The sequence below is a fragment of the Lissotriton helveticus genome, chromosome 10 (assembly GCF_964261635.1).
Source record: "Lissotriton helveticus chromosome 10, aLisHel1.1, whole genome shotgun sequence".
Taxonomy (NCBI): Eukaryota; Metazoa; Chordata; class Amphibia; order Caudata; family Salamandridae; genus Lissotriton; species Lissotriton helveticus.
The window spans coordinates 57670364-57687284 of record NC_136071.1 but is presented as its reverse complement, the minus strand read 5'-3'; the positions used below and the strand labels follow the sequence as shown (position 1 = coordinate 57687284).

The 16921-nt window shown below is 42.4% G+C and overlaps 1 protein-coding gene across 1 annotated transcript in view; it reads right to left on the bottom strand.

The window, feature by feature from the left end:
* Window positions 1-4015: 4015 nt before the first annotated feature.
* Window positions 4016-16921, bottom strand: part of LOC144785039 (uncharacterized) — a 43401-nt gene continuing 30495 nt past the window's right edge. Inside the window, exons 2-3 of the mRNA XM_078664160.1 lie at window positions 6729-6779; window positions 4016-5676 (exon numbers count right to left, since the gene is read on the bottom strand). Coding sequence (XP_078520286.1) covers window positions 4714-5676; window positions 6729-6779 — 1014 coding nt within the window. The 3' untranslated portion in view covers window positions 4016-4713. The remainder of the gene's footprint in view (window positions 5677-6728; window positions 6780-16921) is intronic.

The window sequence follows — 16921 nt, the reverse complement described above, 5'->3', positions numbered from 1 at the left end:
CATTAAAATTAGCCCAGTCAACAGGGGGGAATTATGAAGGTCTTTCATAAATCAGACATGAGCGCTGTTAGTTCGGTGCTGGAAATCTATAAGGTTCAGGCATGTGGGGGTGCATTGTAAGGCACAGAACTTTGGGGGCACTGTAATCCCAAACCATTACTGCAGGTTGAGAATCAATACATCAGGAATCTATTTAGATTGCCACGTAGCACTCCTCTAGTCCCACTACGTCTAGACTTGGGACTGATGGAACTGGAGGAAGTGCTATGTCTCAGACCCCTTTTTTACTGGCGTCTTCTATGGTCGACACCTGAACTTCTTCCATATAGAGAGGAATTGTCAGTGGTTCTAGAAATTAGGGGCGCTGCTAGACTTCCCTGGTTCTCCCATGTCAAACATTTGTTAATTGACATGGGTCTGGGGGATTGCTGGTTTAATCCAGAGGTAGCTTGCCCCCAAATTTCCAAGAAACAAATGAAGGCCAAATATAAGAACCACAAAATGGCCTTATAACACTCTAATCCCAATATAGTTATATTAACTGTAACTTTCTTGGAAATTAAGGACAATTCTATTTTTGAAAAGGTTCTCGACCTTATTAAACTCCCATCAGCTAGAAAACTATTTGCAATTTAGATTTGGGGCTCTGCCTTTGCATTGTTTCACCTCAAAGTGGAAAACACAAAACAAGGATAGACGTCCTGTTTGCAACCATCCCGAAGAATCTGAGTTGCATGTCTTCTTCGGTTGTCCGGGATATAGCAAGGCGAGAAAAAGATGGCTGGTTCAGCTTTGCAGAAACCTGGGCAGCAGGCATTGTGTTGAAATGTTGAGGATATTGAAATATGATCTCAGTATCCCAATTGTCTATTCTGTTGCGGGGTTCTTGTTCTCCATGTGATGTGCAAGAAGGGTTTTCCTCAAGACATCAAATGAGCCTCTAGATTAGATTTGTTAACTGATAGGTTTAACTTTATCAACACATAAAACCTTCGCACACAATGTAACATTGAAGGGTATCTGCTTTTTATCCTTTTTTAATCAAACGTTTTTTAGTTTGGCCAATTCATCTTCTAAAAAGAACAACACTATGCACTTTATATGAAATTTTTCTTATGGACTTTTGACGTGCCCTTACTGTATACTATCCGTACTCTGTAAAAAAATCTTTTTTCTATTTTTAGGTATTTATATTATGCTTTTAAGAGTCTTTTTAATCTTCATAAATATTATGAGTTTTTATTCTAACTCTTCTGATGTATTTTCGTAATATGAACGCTATAAATTCTGTACTTTTTAGGTCATGTTGGCCGAAATAAAGTTACCTTGACTTGACTTTCAATTGTAGATACATCAGCTGCTGGTTATGTGGTGTTATGACATTGTATAAACTTCAAGTCACAATAAGCACTGCACTCTATTTACTGAGTGTTGAATACATTGAACATGCATCAAATAGTGGCCTTGAGATTTGTTTTTATGAAACTAATATATGGTTAGAAAATGCATAACTGCAGGCATGAACTATAGAAGTGTACCTGAAAATGAATCTCATTGGACAATTGTGTTTAGTATAGTTTGATTGCCCACATTTGGTTGAGGGTTAGAGTATAGCCCATGCTCCTATGTAATTATTTATAGGGTGCCAGATTATGGAAATTTGTTTTCCCTCGGTGTTAGAGTTCCATTTACATACATGTCTCCAGACCATGGATATGTGTTGTCAGTCTGTCCTACAATACTGTCTTAAGTTTCCCAGACTATGGTCTTATTATACTGCACTGAGGACTAATTTGAGGAGCTTCAGCCAGGACATCTTGTGTTTATTCCTCATTACTTTAACACGCCCTAGTAAAAGTCCACGCATGTTCTCCAGGGGTGCAGCCATGACATGGGTGCAGTGGAATGGTGGTCAATGGGGGCAAGTAGCCCTCTGCACCCACATTATGGCTGGCTTTTCATACAAAACTGTGTGATGTGGTGAATTCCTCAGTTCAATTAGGGTCTCATGCTACTGCTGTGCATTCTTTATTATAGGGATATTTCTGTAGAGGGTTAAATCAATGGTGTTGTATTGTCCCATGGGCTCTTCTATCACACGCAAGATACTGGTAGCCTGTATTCACTCAGCTTTGCAGTGGCATCGCGCTACAAGCCAACAACGACACCCTGGGGTCACTTAGTTTTATAGTGGATTAGCCTAAATAACCACAGACTATGCAACAACAACCATTCTGCTTTACTGTGAATATCCCTAATTGTCTGACACAATTGGAAGAAATGGCTACTCTGTTTTACACTAGTATCTCCCTAATAGCCTACACATCGTGGTAGTTTGTAGCTACTCTGAATTACATTTGCATCTATTTAAAAGGTCCCAGCATTTGGCAGTGCGTGGTCACTATGGATGACAGGGTCTTTTTCTATGAAGAAAGAAACTACCTCAAATCACTGCAATCCGAGTCTATAGGACCACTTAAAGTTTCTAAATTACCCTGAACTCAGTTCCATAGTAGCTATGGCACACAGAAGACAGGTTTCACTTAGAGGCAATGTATTGATGCAATACTAAAACAGTAATAACGTTAAAATACATCACGAGAAAAATCCCAAACCAATTCAGACAAAGAGTACGTTTAAAAAATAAAAATGAGAACAAAATGATAAGAAAAATGCAATCCATAGAAATGGAGGTAAGAATTTTTAAAGTTAAAATTCAACAATGGCGCCTAAAAGCATAAAATGGCAACCTAGTTTAGGTCAACCACAATGGAGCACAGGTAGTGGACAGGAGCCAGGTTCCAGCCAGTTAGAAGTTTTACCTTCAGATTTAGTTTCTGGGATAGAAGTCAAAAATCTTTAGTAGAGCAAGGGAGCAGGTTGTGGCTGAAGAAGGCTCCATGTCATTGGGTAGCCCTTGGACAAACCAGGGCTAGACTTGGAACCCAAAGCAACCTCTGCAGATTTTGGTAGACCCGCCCCATACAGTACACAGCAAGCCTGGCCACAATAAGGGGCCTTTGGGGTAGAGGTTCTATGAGCTTTGCTGATGGTGTTGCTGTCGCACGAAGAGCCAGTTGCCACTTCTACAGGTCCAGGAGTGTTCTGGTGAGAGATTCTGAATGTTCCACTTTCATACCTGGTGCAAGCCTTTGTGTGGGGATACTCCCTGGCCTACCCCCAAGACTGGTTCTGCTCAGTTCTTCCCCCTTTTCCTTGGTCTGACTCCAAACTGTCTAGGGTGGCAAAGGCAAGGGAAGCCTCGTGTCAGGTTCCCTTGTGTGTGCTGCAGGGTCCTTTCAAGTGTAATTGGAGCTCGACTCAGCTCCTGCCACACCACCTTGTCAGAAGGCCATCTCCCCTCAAACCTAAGGCTCTTTTGTCTCCCTACTTGAGAGACACACAACCCTAAAACAGGTGGACTATTCACAGTTATGACACAGGATGCAGACCTAAATAAACATTTGGTTTGGGCAGAATAATGCAAACTTTCTAAAAATAAAAAAGTATTTTCATGAATAGTAGCCTAAAATTCAAATTTGTTTTAAAGGACAAGGCACCCTGCCCTATGAGCCTTTAGGGACTATTTTAGGGGACACAAGTATTGAAAAAAAAGATTTCGGCCTGGCAAAAGGTTCATTTTACCAGGTCAAAATGGTATTGTAAAACCGTGCTACAGGATGCAGTGGCAGGTCTGACACATGTTGCTAGGACTACTTTAGTGGGTGGTACAATACATGCTGCAGCCCACTAGTTGCATTTAATTTACAGGCCCTAGTACATTGAATACCATGTACTTGGGACTTACAAGTAAATTAAATATATCACTACGATGTAAACCAACTTTACCATGTTTTCAAGCAACAGCAGAAATACTTTACCACTGATTACCAGAGAAAAAGTGCACAAGGTACTAAAGTCTGACAGAAACTGGTTCAGCAGATGTCCACTCGAGGTTAAGAAACAAAAAAAACATTAAATTATCAAGTCATTTTTGAAGGTTTACTTACAGGATTTTTAAGTCTCTAAAAAAACACCCCAACAACCATAAATACCACCGTCCCCAATTACAACTCGCTCATCTTACTTAAATGAAATAAGATGTGAGCCCCGTGAAGAATTGTTATAACAGTGACCACTTTGTAGAATCTCAAACCTTAGTTCTTAAACTGTGCGTGTTGTTCTAAACCCATTACATTGTCCTTGTCAAGTGGGCATAAGATTAAGAACACCCGAGATAGAAGCGCAAGAACAAATGAGGCTGTGCAGTACTTGTACCTGTAGGAAGAGAAGACATTCCTTTTAAAAAGGTAATAGTGGAGAAGCGAGAATTGTACAAATAACATGTTGTCCAAATTGTAGTAATCCACAATCTAGTGCATCGCTTCCACATACAAACACTCAAGTTTTGAACATTAATTCAAATAAAGGAGGGTGAGAGTTCTCAAATATTTATGCACTACACATGCCATCTGACCTATAATTAGGGATTATGTGTAGAGGATGGCTTGGGTCTAGGGCCAGTCTCACACAGCCCAAGAGGCATTGGATAGTTTTGTCCAGCTTTATTGGTTTCAGTAGAAAACAGGGTGACATAAAATGATGCTTTTTCATCTTGGTTACAGTACTTAACATGTTACATAGATAATTAAGAATGGCAGTCCGCCATGATGGAATGGGCTGCGAGAGAAGGTTTAGTGCAGCTCTTTGGTGTTACAGGATGTTACAGGGGTTCTCATCCTTTAGATCTTCTTGCTTGACCTCCAGGGTGACATTGTCATACACCAGACCCTTCCACTTGCCATTCTCATGTGTGATTATAGAGTTGCCATCTGCCCTCACCTTTTTCACAGTGGCCGTGAATGGCACCTCTGCATTCTCTTGCTTGGACACCACCAAGTGGGCGGTGGCTCTCCGGTTTGGAAGCACATTGACGGTGGAAGACCTTTCCTCTCGGATGTTCCTTCTGAAAGGAGCGGTCTTCTGGTACGTGCCATTGTAGGAAACTGTGCCTTCAATTCCGAGCAGCGTAAAGTTGAAGGTACTCTTGGAATCCATACCCCAGGCCCTAGACCAGGTGGTCGTGTCCACAGCTTTCATCTCCCACATCAAGTTGAAGACATGGTTCTGGGGCATCTCTGTTCGGTTGACAAAGGTTTCCTTCTTTACAATGCATGGTTGACATTTGACTTTGGAAAGGCTGCCAAGGTCCACGTCAGTAATTTCAAATGCTGGGCACAGCAGATCTCCAAGCACAAGCCGGAAGCGGCAGCATTCATCTGGGTTCAGTCGTGAAGGCTCAATATAATGGTGGCGATGGAACACGCGGCCGAGGAACATACCATTAGCAGCCTTGAGGGCTACCTTCTCATCTTCATAGTAGGGCTCAAACTCACACAACGCATCAGCAGCAGGGCAGTCTGGCTCCAGAAAGCAGACACCATTGGGTGGGACAGAGCTCAGATACAAGCCTCTGTAGTCCTGCAAAAGAACCTTGCCGGAGGGCACCAGGGACAGCTGGAACTTGCAGGAGGGGTCTTTCTGCTCCACTGTATGGATAACACTACAGGATGAATCACCATTGCAGCTCATATACATGTCATTGTCCGTTATGAAGGCTGCCCCTTCCTCAGTATCGAGGAATACTTCCAGAGCTCCTAGACCCCTTGTCATCACCTGAAAAATAATTATAAATTCAGATTACACTTTGTTTTAATCATTTTAGGCCACTTCATGACTATCCTATTCCCAAAGGCTCCGAATGGCATTTAATGAAAATTACACTTGTGAAAAACAGCACTAACTGATAGTAGTGGCTCTTTTTGGTGCAGGGTGGAAAGAGTGGAAGGGGTGCACCAATGCAGTTGCTGAAGGAGCAAAGAGTCAATACTAAAAACAAAAACAGACAACACCTTACCAAACAAATGTTTTGTCCATTTAGATTCAATGCAAAGTAGTGTTTGAGGCAACCACAAGCCAATGCTTGCTTTGAAAGTCTACCCCCCACGAGTGTGTGTGTTAATGTGCAGCTCGATATATACACACACATATATTCTAGTTTGTTATACACAATCACCTTTGCAGGTGGCTTCACCAACTGTATCAGTGACACAGTATTTGCTTTACCCTCTCCCTCCCCCAAAAAAGTAACTTCTAGAGACCCTCAGATGTATCAACACTACCAACGCAAACCTGAACAGATGTGACCAGACCTTTCATAATGTACACTGAATGAATTAATGGATGTCCTATCACATGTGTAAGAAAACAAGTGTCTGGTATTTGCAAGGTACCATCTTAGACGGATGTTGTGTTCGAATGCTCAATGATCCCGCATGGTAATGAGATAAGGGTGCTTGCAGAACAAGATATGCTGAAACGAAGACAACTACACCATCTGTTGGATATAGAATAATTGTCAAAATACAGTCAGGCAAGATGAGAGTAGGAGGAGGTGGAGGAGAAGGAAAGTGCCAAATCCCATGGAAACCCATTTGAAGGTAGTCAAAACAGCTGATTTGTGCAAATGTATAAGTTGCAAATGCCTTCCATGGAAAAAGCAGGAGGCAATATGAAACACGAGCCATTCGCTACATGCACTTTGTGGAGAGCTCCACAACAAATAACCTCATGTTTTTGCTTTCTGGCTTGAAGCTGGAAAGGTGGGAGATGGTGAGGAAAAAGAGGAGGAGAGAGGATCATTACAGGCAGAGGGAATTGAAACATACCATTTTGATGTTTGAAGGTGTTGCTGAACTGCAAGCCCCCTTTCCAGAGCCCTGCGGAACAAATTAAAAATTCATCAACCAGGTTTTCTCCTCAAAATAGGATAACCAACTATGTCAAGCATCATTTCTCACACTTTTCATAAAATGTAGCTGAGCCATTAACAAAATCATTATTGAGAAACTGCACAGATGATCAGAAGTCTGTTGGTGATCTAGAAAATTCTCCACACACCTAGATTTATAGGTCTCTTACCCCCACAGTACTACTTTACCTACCCCTCTGCAGTTCAATCCACCCAAGTCCTCAATTTGTAAAAAATAAAGTGCTGGGCCCTTCTTGCGAAGCCATGGCATCCTAAACCACCTAATGCCCCAGTCAGCGCTACCAATGAATGACAGTACCCACAAAACTACTAACCAGTTCACTCCTACAAGAGTAGGAGTTCAGATTATTTGGGACCGGACTGGAAAACCTTATCAGCCCAGACATTTTTTTATGGGTAAGCCCCCACCCCGGGGGGGTGGAGGGTGCAAGCATGAAGCACTGTTCATTAACAAAACCAGCTCCCCTAGTACTGCTGCTTTTGTTACTGGGGCGGATCTTGCAGGATCACTGCAAACTGGCCCCCATCACTCCAAAATTGTTCATACCCTTCCAGCCTCCCAGGTAAATGCTAGATACCTGCTATGTGTCCAGTCCAGCCATGTTATTCCAGGCCACCTAAAACTATAATAATGGGTGACCGGGATTATTCATTTTTAATGTATATTGAATTATTAACATGATTGTGCTTAGATCAAAATTGTGTGGCGACCGTCTTTAGAGGGGTGCCAAGCACCGGAAACCAGGGCATTGATCCACTCCCCACCCAAACAAATAAAATAATAATCCAGCGTCCATTATGTAATTTTACTGGCCCAGATGTTTTCTTGCTCAGTCTGACATAATACCCACACTGAATGTTAAACCATAAGAAAAAAGAAAACAATTCTGGCCAGTTTGCAGCCACAGCACAAGCTCCCACAGAGAAATAGAAGTATGAGACCGCACCATGTGCGGTTGCATTGTAATGCTGTGGTCAGGACCGCTGGCCAGAGGTCAGTCCAGATTGCGCAACGGTGTCGGGTTGACGCTAGTCTGCCCAACATCGTTCTAAAGCCCCAAGTTAGAAGGGAAAACACATAAAATAAACCAGTCGCAAAGTTATGATTTGATCTTCAGTCAGAGGTACCTACTCCTAAGAATATGCAAATTTTGGCTGTTAATAGCCAGACATTTGGCTAGAGATCACAGGAAAATTCTTACCCCATTAGACAAAAATACTTGTGGGCCCATTATGATGTTGGGTGGATTGCCCCCACCAGGCTGGCGATAGCCACCGCCAGCCCGCCCGACATCCACACTCGCTTTCCCCCCCACCATATTAGTATGGCGGGGGGACCTCGGTGGACGGAAAGACAGTCTGCCGCTTTTTCTCCCTGGTCACCTTGCGGCCGGGGCGGAAAAGGAATAATATGGTGGCGGTGTCTATCAGACACCGCCAACCATATTATGATGGGCGTCTTTAGGTGCCTTTCCGCTGCGGCAATGCCGCCACGGAAAGGCATGCGGTCTTCACTCTGAGGGCCCCCTGCGGGCCCCCAGAGTGAAGGAGAGGTGGGGGTGCACACGGGGGTACCTGTGGTACCCCCTTCATTTGCATTAACAAAGCAGCAAGCGCCGCTGTGGTGGGCACATCCTAATACCCCCCCACGGGACCCCCGCCCTTATGGCGGGCGGTCCCGAATTCCGACAGGATGGCGGGCGGACAAAGTCCGTCCGTCATCCTAATGAGCCCGTTGGTGTTCTCATTTTTTGTGTGCATCTTATTTCAACCCCCTCCCCTCGGATGTCAGACTTAGATGCTCCCAAACTAGTACAGGTTCATTTAGATTTTCTTTTTATAAAAATTGTCCAAGTAATTTCTAAATAACAGTTGTGCTCAGGGACCAGATGGTATTCCCAACTGCTTTGGTAGAACATCCCCCTATTTATGGGAAGGTATTCTGAAGCAGCTGTTTGATCTTTAAGATGGAAATAGTGCCCCAGTCTTAGCAAGGTAGTAACATCATTTCCCTTTATAAAAAACACCTATAAAATATCACCCCATCGCACTATTAAATGCGACTTATGAAGATTTTCGCCAAATGCTTGTTAAATCATTTAGACTTATTAATGGAGTCTGCTCCGTTATTGCCTATTGAGCAGTCAGGCTTTCGGAAAAGGTGGTCTACCATAGATAGTTTTTTGTGCTTGCATACGATTGTCAAAAAGTATTTGAGGCTGGACAAAATTAAGGTTCAACATGACATTTGTCGATTTCAGCAATACTTTCGATTTTGTTGATCATTCCATACATTGGCATAAACTTGAGTGATTGGGTGTACTTTCTGAATGGACATCTCCTCTGGTCTCCCTTCATTCTGCAATTTGGCTGAGTCTTTCCCTGGGCTCAGAAAATTAATCTATACTACTATAATAAAGCAGAAACTTTCAGGCTTTGAGGCGGGTAAACTCGGGACCCACTGCGCCAATCTGCACACCCGATACACCGTTCAAATCGGCAGGGTGTGTAGATGGTTATAGGCTACATAAATTACAAAAATAAACATTATTTAAAATTGTAGATTAAAAAAAAAAGGTAGTCCCTCAAAAGTAGCGCCAGCAGCGACGTGCGTGGTCACGTTAGGAGCACGGGGAGGAGCGGCGTCCGAGGAGCGGCGGACATGGCGTGGGGGAGGAGCGGTGACGTCAGGAGCAGAGGACTGGCGGCGGAGGAGGAGCGGCGGACATGGCGCAGGGGAGGAGCGGTGGTGCGAGCGGACAAGCGGGAGCAGCGCCGGCGGAGGTAAGGGCACTCATGTAGGGGCAGGTGGGGGTCGGGGCAGGCGGGGGACGGGCGGGCGGGCGGCGGTCGGGGATGCCTGGGGACAAGAAAGAGGAGGCAAACTGTGCACTACAAATGTCAGACAAACGGTGCATTACAGGAGGAAAAGGAGGAAAAAGTGACATGTAGCCAGAGGGGTCTTAGATGCTGTAAACGTACGTGTGCAGGTTACAAAAGTGGGGCGGGCGGGGGCCCTGAAGCAAAGTAAATTACAGGAGGAAAAAGTGACGTCTGCAGGTTACAAAAGCGGGGCGGGAGGACTCCTTGAAGCCTAATTGCTCAAGGGCAACATCGGGACGGGCTGCTAGTTTTCAGATAAAATCCCAGTTGACAATGGACCCGAGTTACGCTGTATTTTAACTACTTGCTTATTTTTTTATATTTGCCCAATTTCTCCACTATTTTAAAGCAGGGGGTTACTGATGCTTCTAAATTTGGATCAAGAGAAGTTTGTTTTCTATGCGAACAATTTATTAATAGTATTACCTCTTACACCAATTGTCTTACAGAACCAATAGGATATTTTAGATTCTATTTTACATCATCCTAGTTTAAAGGAGAGGTAAACTGTAGATTTAATATTATCTCATTGGGTGAGAATGTGTGTATTAAGGATGGCTGGGGGTTCCTGTCATTCATGCGGTCAATATTATGGAGATGAAAAAACTGACTTTGAATCACGGACTTCTTTTTGTCCTGGCATCTTACTCACAGAAAAAGATATGCTGTGTTTTCAATTTATTGAATAGCAAAGCACTTTACTTTTTTTTTTTTTTTTTTAAACACTCCCCACCCTGCTCCCCACACCCCTGTAAATGTCCGCTATGGCATGATGAGGGTTTTTTGGGAGCTTTGTTAAACATTGGTTTACTTATATTTATTTATATTTATTAGAATGTATTTTGTCTGTTCTCATCTTACTTTATATTTCTTGCATGTTTAACTCTGTTTATTATTGATTGTTGTTGTTTTAGGTGTTATATAGGGATGCATTTGAAAGATTACATAAACAAAACCCTGTACTAAATACCGTTATTTACAATAATCAAAATTGCAAAACTTATGAAGTTAAAAACACGTTTAATTACAAAATAGTCATAATCTATTTGGAGTTTAAAAAAGTAATGTCATTTTTTTAATTAAAATACTTTAATAAGTAATTCTAAATAATTAATGCATATTAAAACATGTTTTGTTTAGGAGGGAATTGTTTTTTAATCTGAACTTAAGAAAAATAATTCTATTTTAATATAGGTCCATTCATTAAAGTTTTAATTCAAAATTAAATTAAGTGCTGTAGCTTTTATTTGGTCTACATTGATAATATATGAAATGAGTTTAAATTCATACTGAACATAATATTAATTAGTATTTCTTTTCAAGTTAAATAAACTTTATTTTCTACTACTTAATAATGATGATCTCATGCCAAGACTGCAGGGTCTCCCAATAGTAAAAGTATAGGAAAATTGCTAACAGTTTTTTAACTAAAAAATAAAAGCTTATATAAATTGAATGTTCATTAATATTTAACATTTTAAACTCAGAACAAAAATACTAGAGCACTATTAACTTATTAAATTTTGAAATTAAAATTTGACAGAAAAAATATATAAGAAAAACAATTTTAAATTGAAAAACAAATTCTCATTTAAAGGATAAAATATTTTAACATACATTAACATCAAGTTACTTTTAAATATTTAAAATTGCATTAAAATAATTGTTAGAATAATGAAAGTTATTTAAAAAAAATGACATAAAATTTTATTTTTAACTACCTTCGCTATGTATGAGTGAAATTTTAATTACGCAGGAGAAATTGTGATAATTTTATATTACTCAACGCCTGTTCACATAATTATTAGTAACAAGGCACAAAAACTCCTACTGCAGGAATAATTAACTGAGTAAGTGGGAGCGGCTGCCGTGGTTGTTCGTGCTCTGTTACATTTGGCACTATTTTGCATCCTCTGGTATATTTTGGACACAAGGGTGCGTTTTGGGCTGAGAAAATGGCACAAAGTATTGGGTTACACTCCTCAGTTAATCCTATTTCATCCCACATATTTTTGACGTATTTACGCTACTGCAAATTATGCCCACCACAAATGTAATATCCTTTCCCATGGGTTTTATTTTGATTCCTTACATCCATTATTTTAATGGACGGTATACCAGTGGCTGACTATGAATGGGGCTTGATTACTTAACAATATAAATTACCGTAAAGCCTAAATTACCTTTGTGAATCAGGCGCTATGCATCATCATGTACCCAAAATCATTATAGATTTGGGACTTGTTTGCAACAGCACCAAAACCTTTTTCAGAACAAGCATTGGCAAAGCCAGGTGGTAAGGATAAAGTGTTCTAATGCACAGAGAAACCATTTAGGCACACCAAGTAACAAAAGAATGGATTGTAAAGGCTCTATTCCCTTCATTACAATTCCAGGTTCATTTCTATATGCAATGAAAGTCTGATAACAAGGGAACCTACATTCTAGTCCTTTCATTTCTAGGACCTTCATTGCAAATAGAGAAACATGACTATAGGGAAGGCAAGAGAACTTTAATTAAAGACCAGCTTTCATGTCTGCGGCATTAATGACAAGCCACAGAGGGGCAGCAATAAGAACTTTTGGAAACAAGAAACAAAAAGGGCATGGAGGAATGAAAGGGCGGTGGGGTAGACTAATAGAATGGCACTGATGGCAAAAAGGGAGGAGTTTCTGTAGGAACAAATGAAAGATAAGGAGGAGTGACACACCCAGGAAACAGAGCCAATATCTTTCCTTTTTGAAGCAAAAAAGAAATCAGGATAACTGAATGTTAACATGATACTAAAGTCCTGTGAAATCAAAAAGGCCATTTGATGCATGCCTCTCTCTATTGCGTTCCAACACTCCTTTGCCCATTCTTCCTCTAGCATTCAGGGTAGAGTACAGAAGCTTAATCCTTGATCAGAACTGCAGCCCCAACCCCCAGCCTGCGACACACTGCAAGTAGGTAGGGCCACCCCAGAGTGTCAAGTTTTTTTCAATGTCAAGGGATGCCATCCACAGGGATTTCCCAGAGGATCATGTCCAGGGCATAATCAAGAACAGCTGGTGGAGATTTAACAAGTTGTCCCTCCCTGGGATGAAAGCAGTCTGCTCTGTATCCACCAACGTGTGTGCTATAGGGACTAGTCGATTGGTGGGTATTTTACTTAATATAGCTAATGGTGGAAGTTCAAAAGGATAAAGGATGATATGACCATAGCAACAGCGGGTCTCGGTCTGGTTTAGAAAAGGCCATAAGTATTGCCTCCATCATGCGGTCAGGGAGCCGCTTCTTGGCACGCACTGTCTTGTAAAACTACAAAAGTCAGGGAGGGAAGTTGGGCAAATGTGGCATACAATTCCAAAGGGAGCCCATCCATGCTCAGGGGTCTAACCCCTCGCCATTTGTTTTGATAGCTAAAGGCATCTACTCCATCGCCACTGGAGCATCCATTTCAAAGGTGGAGGGAAGACTTCACCAGCAGAAGAGCATCCAAGTACCCCTTGATGCAAGGGACCTCAGCCTTCCAGCGACCACCGGGGAAGCATATAGCTTACTACAGTACAAGCAAAACGTCTTGCTGATCTCAATCTGAAATTTCACTAGCTCTCCCCGCCCCAGGTTCAGCACTGATTCAATGGGGTCTAGGGGGTCTTGGATCATAAAAGCCATGCAAGAATGCACCCTGCCTTGATGCCCTCGAATTTTCGTTTTCAGTCCACATATTCCCTATATAGTTTAGTGCACATAACCAGGTCAAGGAGGATTTACAGTTCAGCTGCACCAATATTAACTGGGTGGGGGCACGAGCATGCTACACTGAAGTGACCTCTAGGGTACGCATGCCTGCTTCTTTCATCGATTGCTCCATGAAGTAGAGCGTTTGCTCCCCCAGCAATGTGTGCACCAGTCATTCCTCCAGGAAGAGGAGCATGTTAGGGCAGTCTAACAATGTGAATGTTATTCAGACGCAAGCGTCCCTCCACATCTTCAACCCTCATGCACAGTTGATGAACCTAGACTTGAAGGGTCTTTATTTGAGATGGTGCATGTTTAGCAAAGGGTCGTAGGGTGGCCATGGTAGATTAAATTTCAGTAAACCACTTTCAGCTTTTTATGGCCTGCCAGAAAGATTCCAGTGGCTAAGATGAGAGGATCCAGCCAGGTTTCCAGCAAGAATTTAATGCCCAAGATCTATGCAAACTACCCAGTATGTTCTTGGACCCTTGGGCCTCATCTGCCAGGATACTGTCTCACCCACAACGATACACACCTTGCGTGGCTCTTGTCCCAACAATCTGGTCTCCCTTTATGTGAGGGTGAGGGCAGAGGGACAAATCTGCAAGGCGCACTGATCTGGGGTCTACAGCAGACATAGTGCAGCCCTTCAAACACTGCACACCCAGCAGTAAGTTAGTCATGGTGTGGTACTGAAAATTCTGGACTTGTGTAATAAACTTTGTCGTAGCATGACGATTTTGGTATCAAAAGACCGAGAATGGCTAGTACACTATGTACAAGCATTTTCGTCATATTCCAGTAACGATTTCACCTCGAAATCGTCACTTTCGTCCTGAACCCTTGGCTTCCATTTTTGTACAGCAGCCATTTTGTGAGTTGCCCTCACATAGGCTTATAGCTATAGCCAAATTCGATTCCAAAGGACACGTACACCTCAATTGACTTCTCTGTGACCTGGGCAAGCTGAAACCATTGCCCCAGGCCGAACCTGCCCAACCAGTTCCTTTCCCAGTGGCCGAGCGAGATAGCATCAAGGCACAGCCTACCATAAACCTTACACACACCCTGCCTAATCTTGCTCACACCTGTCTCTGCTCCCTTCTTTATGGCCTGTTTACAATGGGGATGTGCCGGGTTTTTATTATGGGTTTCTGCAGCTTGTGTAAGAAAGAATGTTTTTTTTGCATGTTTGCAAAAGCTAGAACTGCCCCTTTCTTTTTTTGTACTGAGTCATGTAACGCTAAAAACATATAAAAGGCCTCTGTCCTTTTCATTCCTCAGACTACCTCATCCACTTGCTACGGCTTCTGGGTGACGTGGCCTCACTATGTTAAGTTTAATAAAGATGTCTTTTCATATTTTCAGAGTCTGTGCCAAGTTCTCGTTATATTAGTAAGTATTCCCTGAGAACGAAATTTTCGAGTTCTTCAATGGAGGCAGCACACAGAGGGGCAAGGAGCATTGATGAGTAAGGTGATGTGCCTCCAATAACCTCAATCCCAGAGCAGTCTGCACAAACAGTGCCACCAGTTCCTTGGCTGCTGGAGCTAAGAAGGCTACAGTACCAGCAGAACATGGAACCGATCTAACAGCCTGTGCTGCTAGTCTCTGCCTGGAGAGACTGAGGTGTAGGGGATGCTGGCAAAACTAGAGGGTAGACGAGTGGTAGGAGAGGTCTCACTTGAGGGTGTGGTCTACAAGCACCGCCAGGCCACACCCATGGGCCAGAATAGTGCTGCAAGCCTGCATCACAAGCTGGGTGATATCAGATGGCTGATGGGGGGGGGAGCAGGGAAGTCTCAGTGTCCAGTACAGTTCTAGGCAGGGGGTGAAATCAGGATACCCTGCAGGATAAGTCACGTGGGGCAGTTTGCTAAAGCTGTCCTGGCCACCATCTTGGCCACGTAGACTGTCTCCATCATCTAAACTTGACCATTTCTTTTGGGAATCCAGTGTACAGAAAGTAGTCACCGAACTCTGGTACTTATATGACATACGAGTCACAGCAAGGTTATCGGATTTACAGGGTGTCTTCTCGGCCATCAAAGGAGGGGCTGACAGTTTGTGCTTTTAATCATCACTTAGTAAGAAAGCACCTCCATCTTCAGGATGTGATGGTTGATGCGAGACAGAAGTTAGTTATTGTGCCAAGCAACTGATCCACAGTGCATTAAACCAGAAACTTTGAATGGTAGACAGAAATCTAGAGAGTGGTGAATTTGTCAAAACCAGTCTAGATACCCAACAATAAACAAACTAGTAATTAAATACATAGCAACACGTTTGCATTAGAGGAGTCATAAGAATAAAATGGCAATTAGTTGGGCCACTTTCTAGCTATATGTGATTTTTGGGATGACTTTAAAGGACAGATGTTCCAAGTAGATTAAACACAAAATAGACGATTTCAAAGAGCAAAGTGTGCTGGGGCAGTCTGCGATAAGCCACACAGTTTATCAACATATAAAGCTAGTTTTTCAGGCCGCAAGGTGAAAAATGCACACACCAGACATCCTATTACAGCTAAAGTGACTGGTAAGTAAGCTAACCTCGGCAACCACAGTCTCCTTCACTGGCTCAGCAAGGCAAGCAATACAGGTGATAATAAATGGTTTGCAAGGTGGATTGAGGATTGCTTGTTCGGTGGCACAGATCTATTCCAGACTGATGGGTCCTAATAATAAAGTGATACCAAGTAAACAGGTGATTGCCTCACTGTTTAGTAACCGTACATTTAATTAGCCCTGAAAATACAGTGAATAGATCTCAGCTACAGCATGGAATTCAAACTTAAACAAGCTGGTGTTTTGTGTGCCCATGACAGCAAGATCTGTGGTGGTATTTATGTTCTTGTTAAATAAGGAGAAGAGATGCTGCTGACAAATGCCAAATTTGACCAGACTCCAAGTCAGGAGCTGGAGTTTCTAAATGTACATTCTACAGAGGTCTACTGCACTAATAGGCATGTGGCCCCAAAAAAACTGCAAAATAAAAGTAGTGACAACAGAGAAAGTGTCTGCTTTTGTTAATATAATATGCAGGACCTCGGTCAACCAAAGGCACCTCCTGAGCCAGAGGAAGCCGCACTAAGATCCAGCAAAATATAGGTCTTAATAAAGTTGCTAGAAGGCCAAACAGCGGCTTGGTAGACAAGCTGAAAAGCCACTTATGCTGGAACCATGAAAATGCCAGAGGATGTAGAACATCATTACAGGTGTCATTTAGGGCACATGGCACTATGGTCACTAGAATCTACTCTGGACAAAGAGTGACCTGTTAAATTAAGTGAGCTAAAAGTTAATATTTATGTCCTACATCTTCCTGAACCATCTGTATTGGTGTATGCAGCCATCCAGCCCACTCAAAGTGGCACCTCTGGATCCCTATCCACAAGTGGTCATCTCCATTCATTACAAGAGGAATAGTATGGATGAGCAACTATAGAGGATTATGAAAGTAAATGGTTGTTTTTCCCTTCA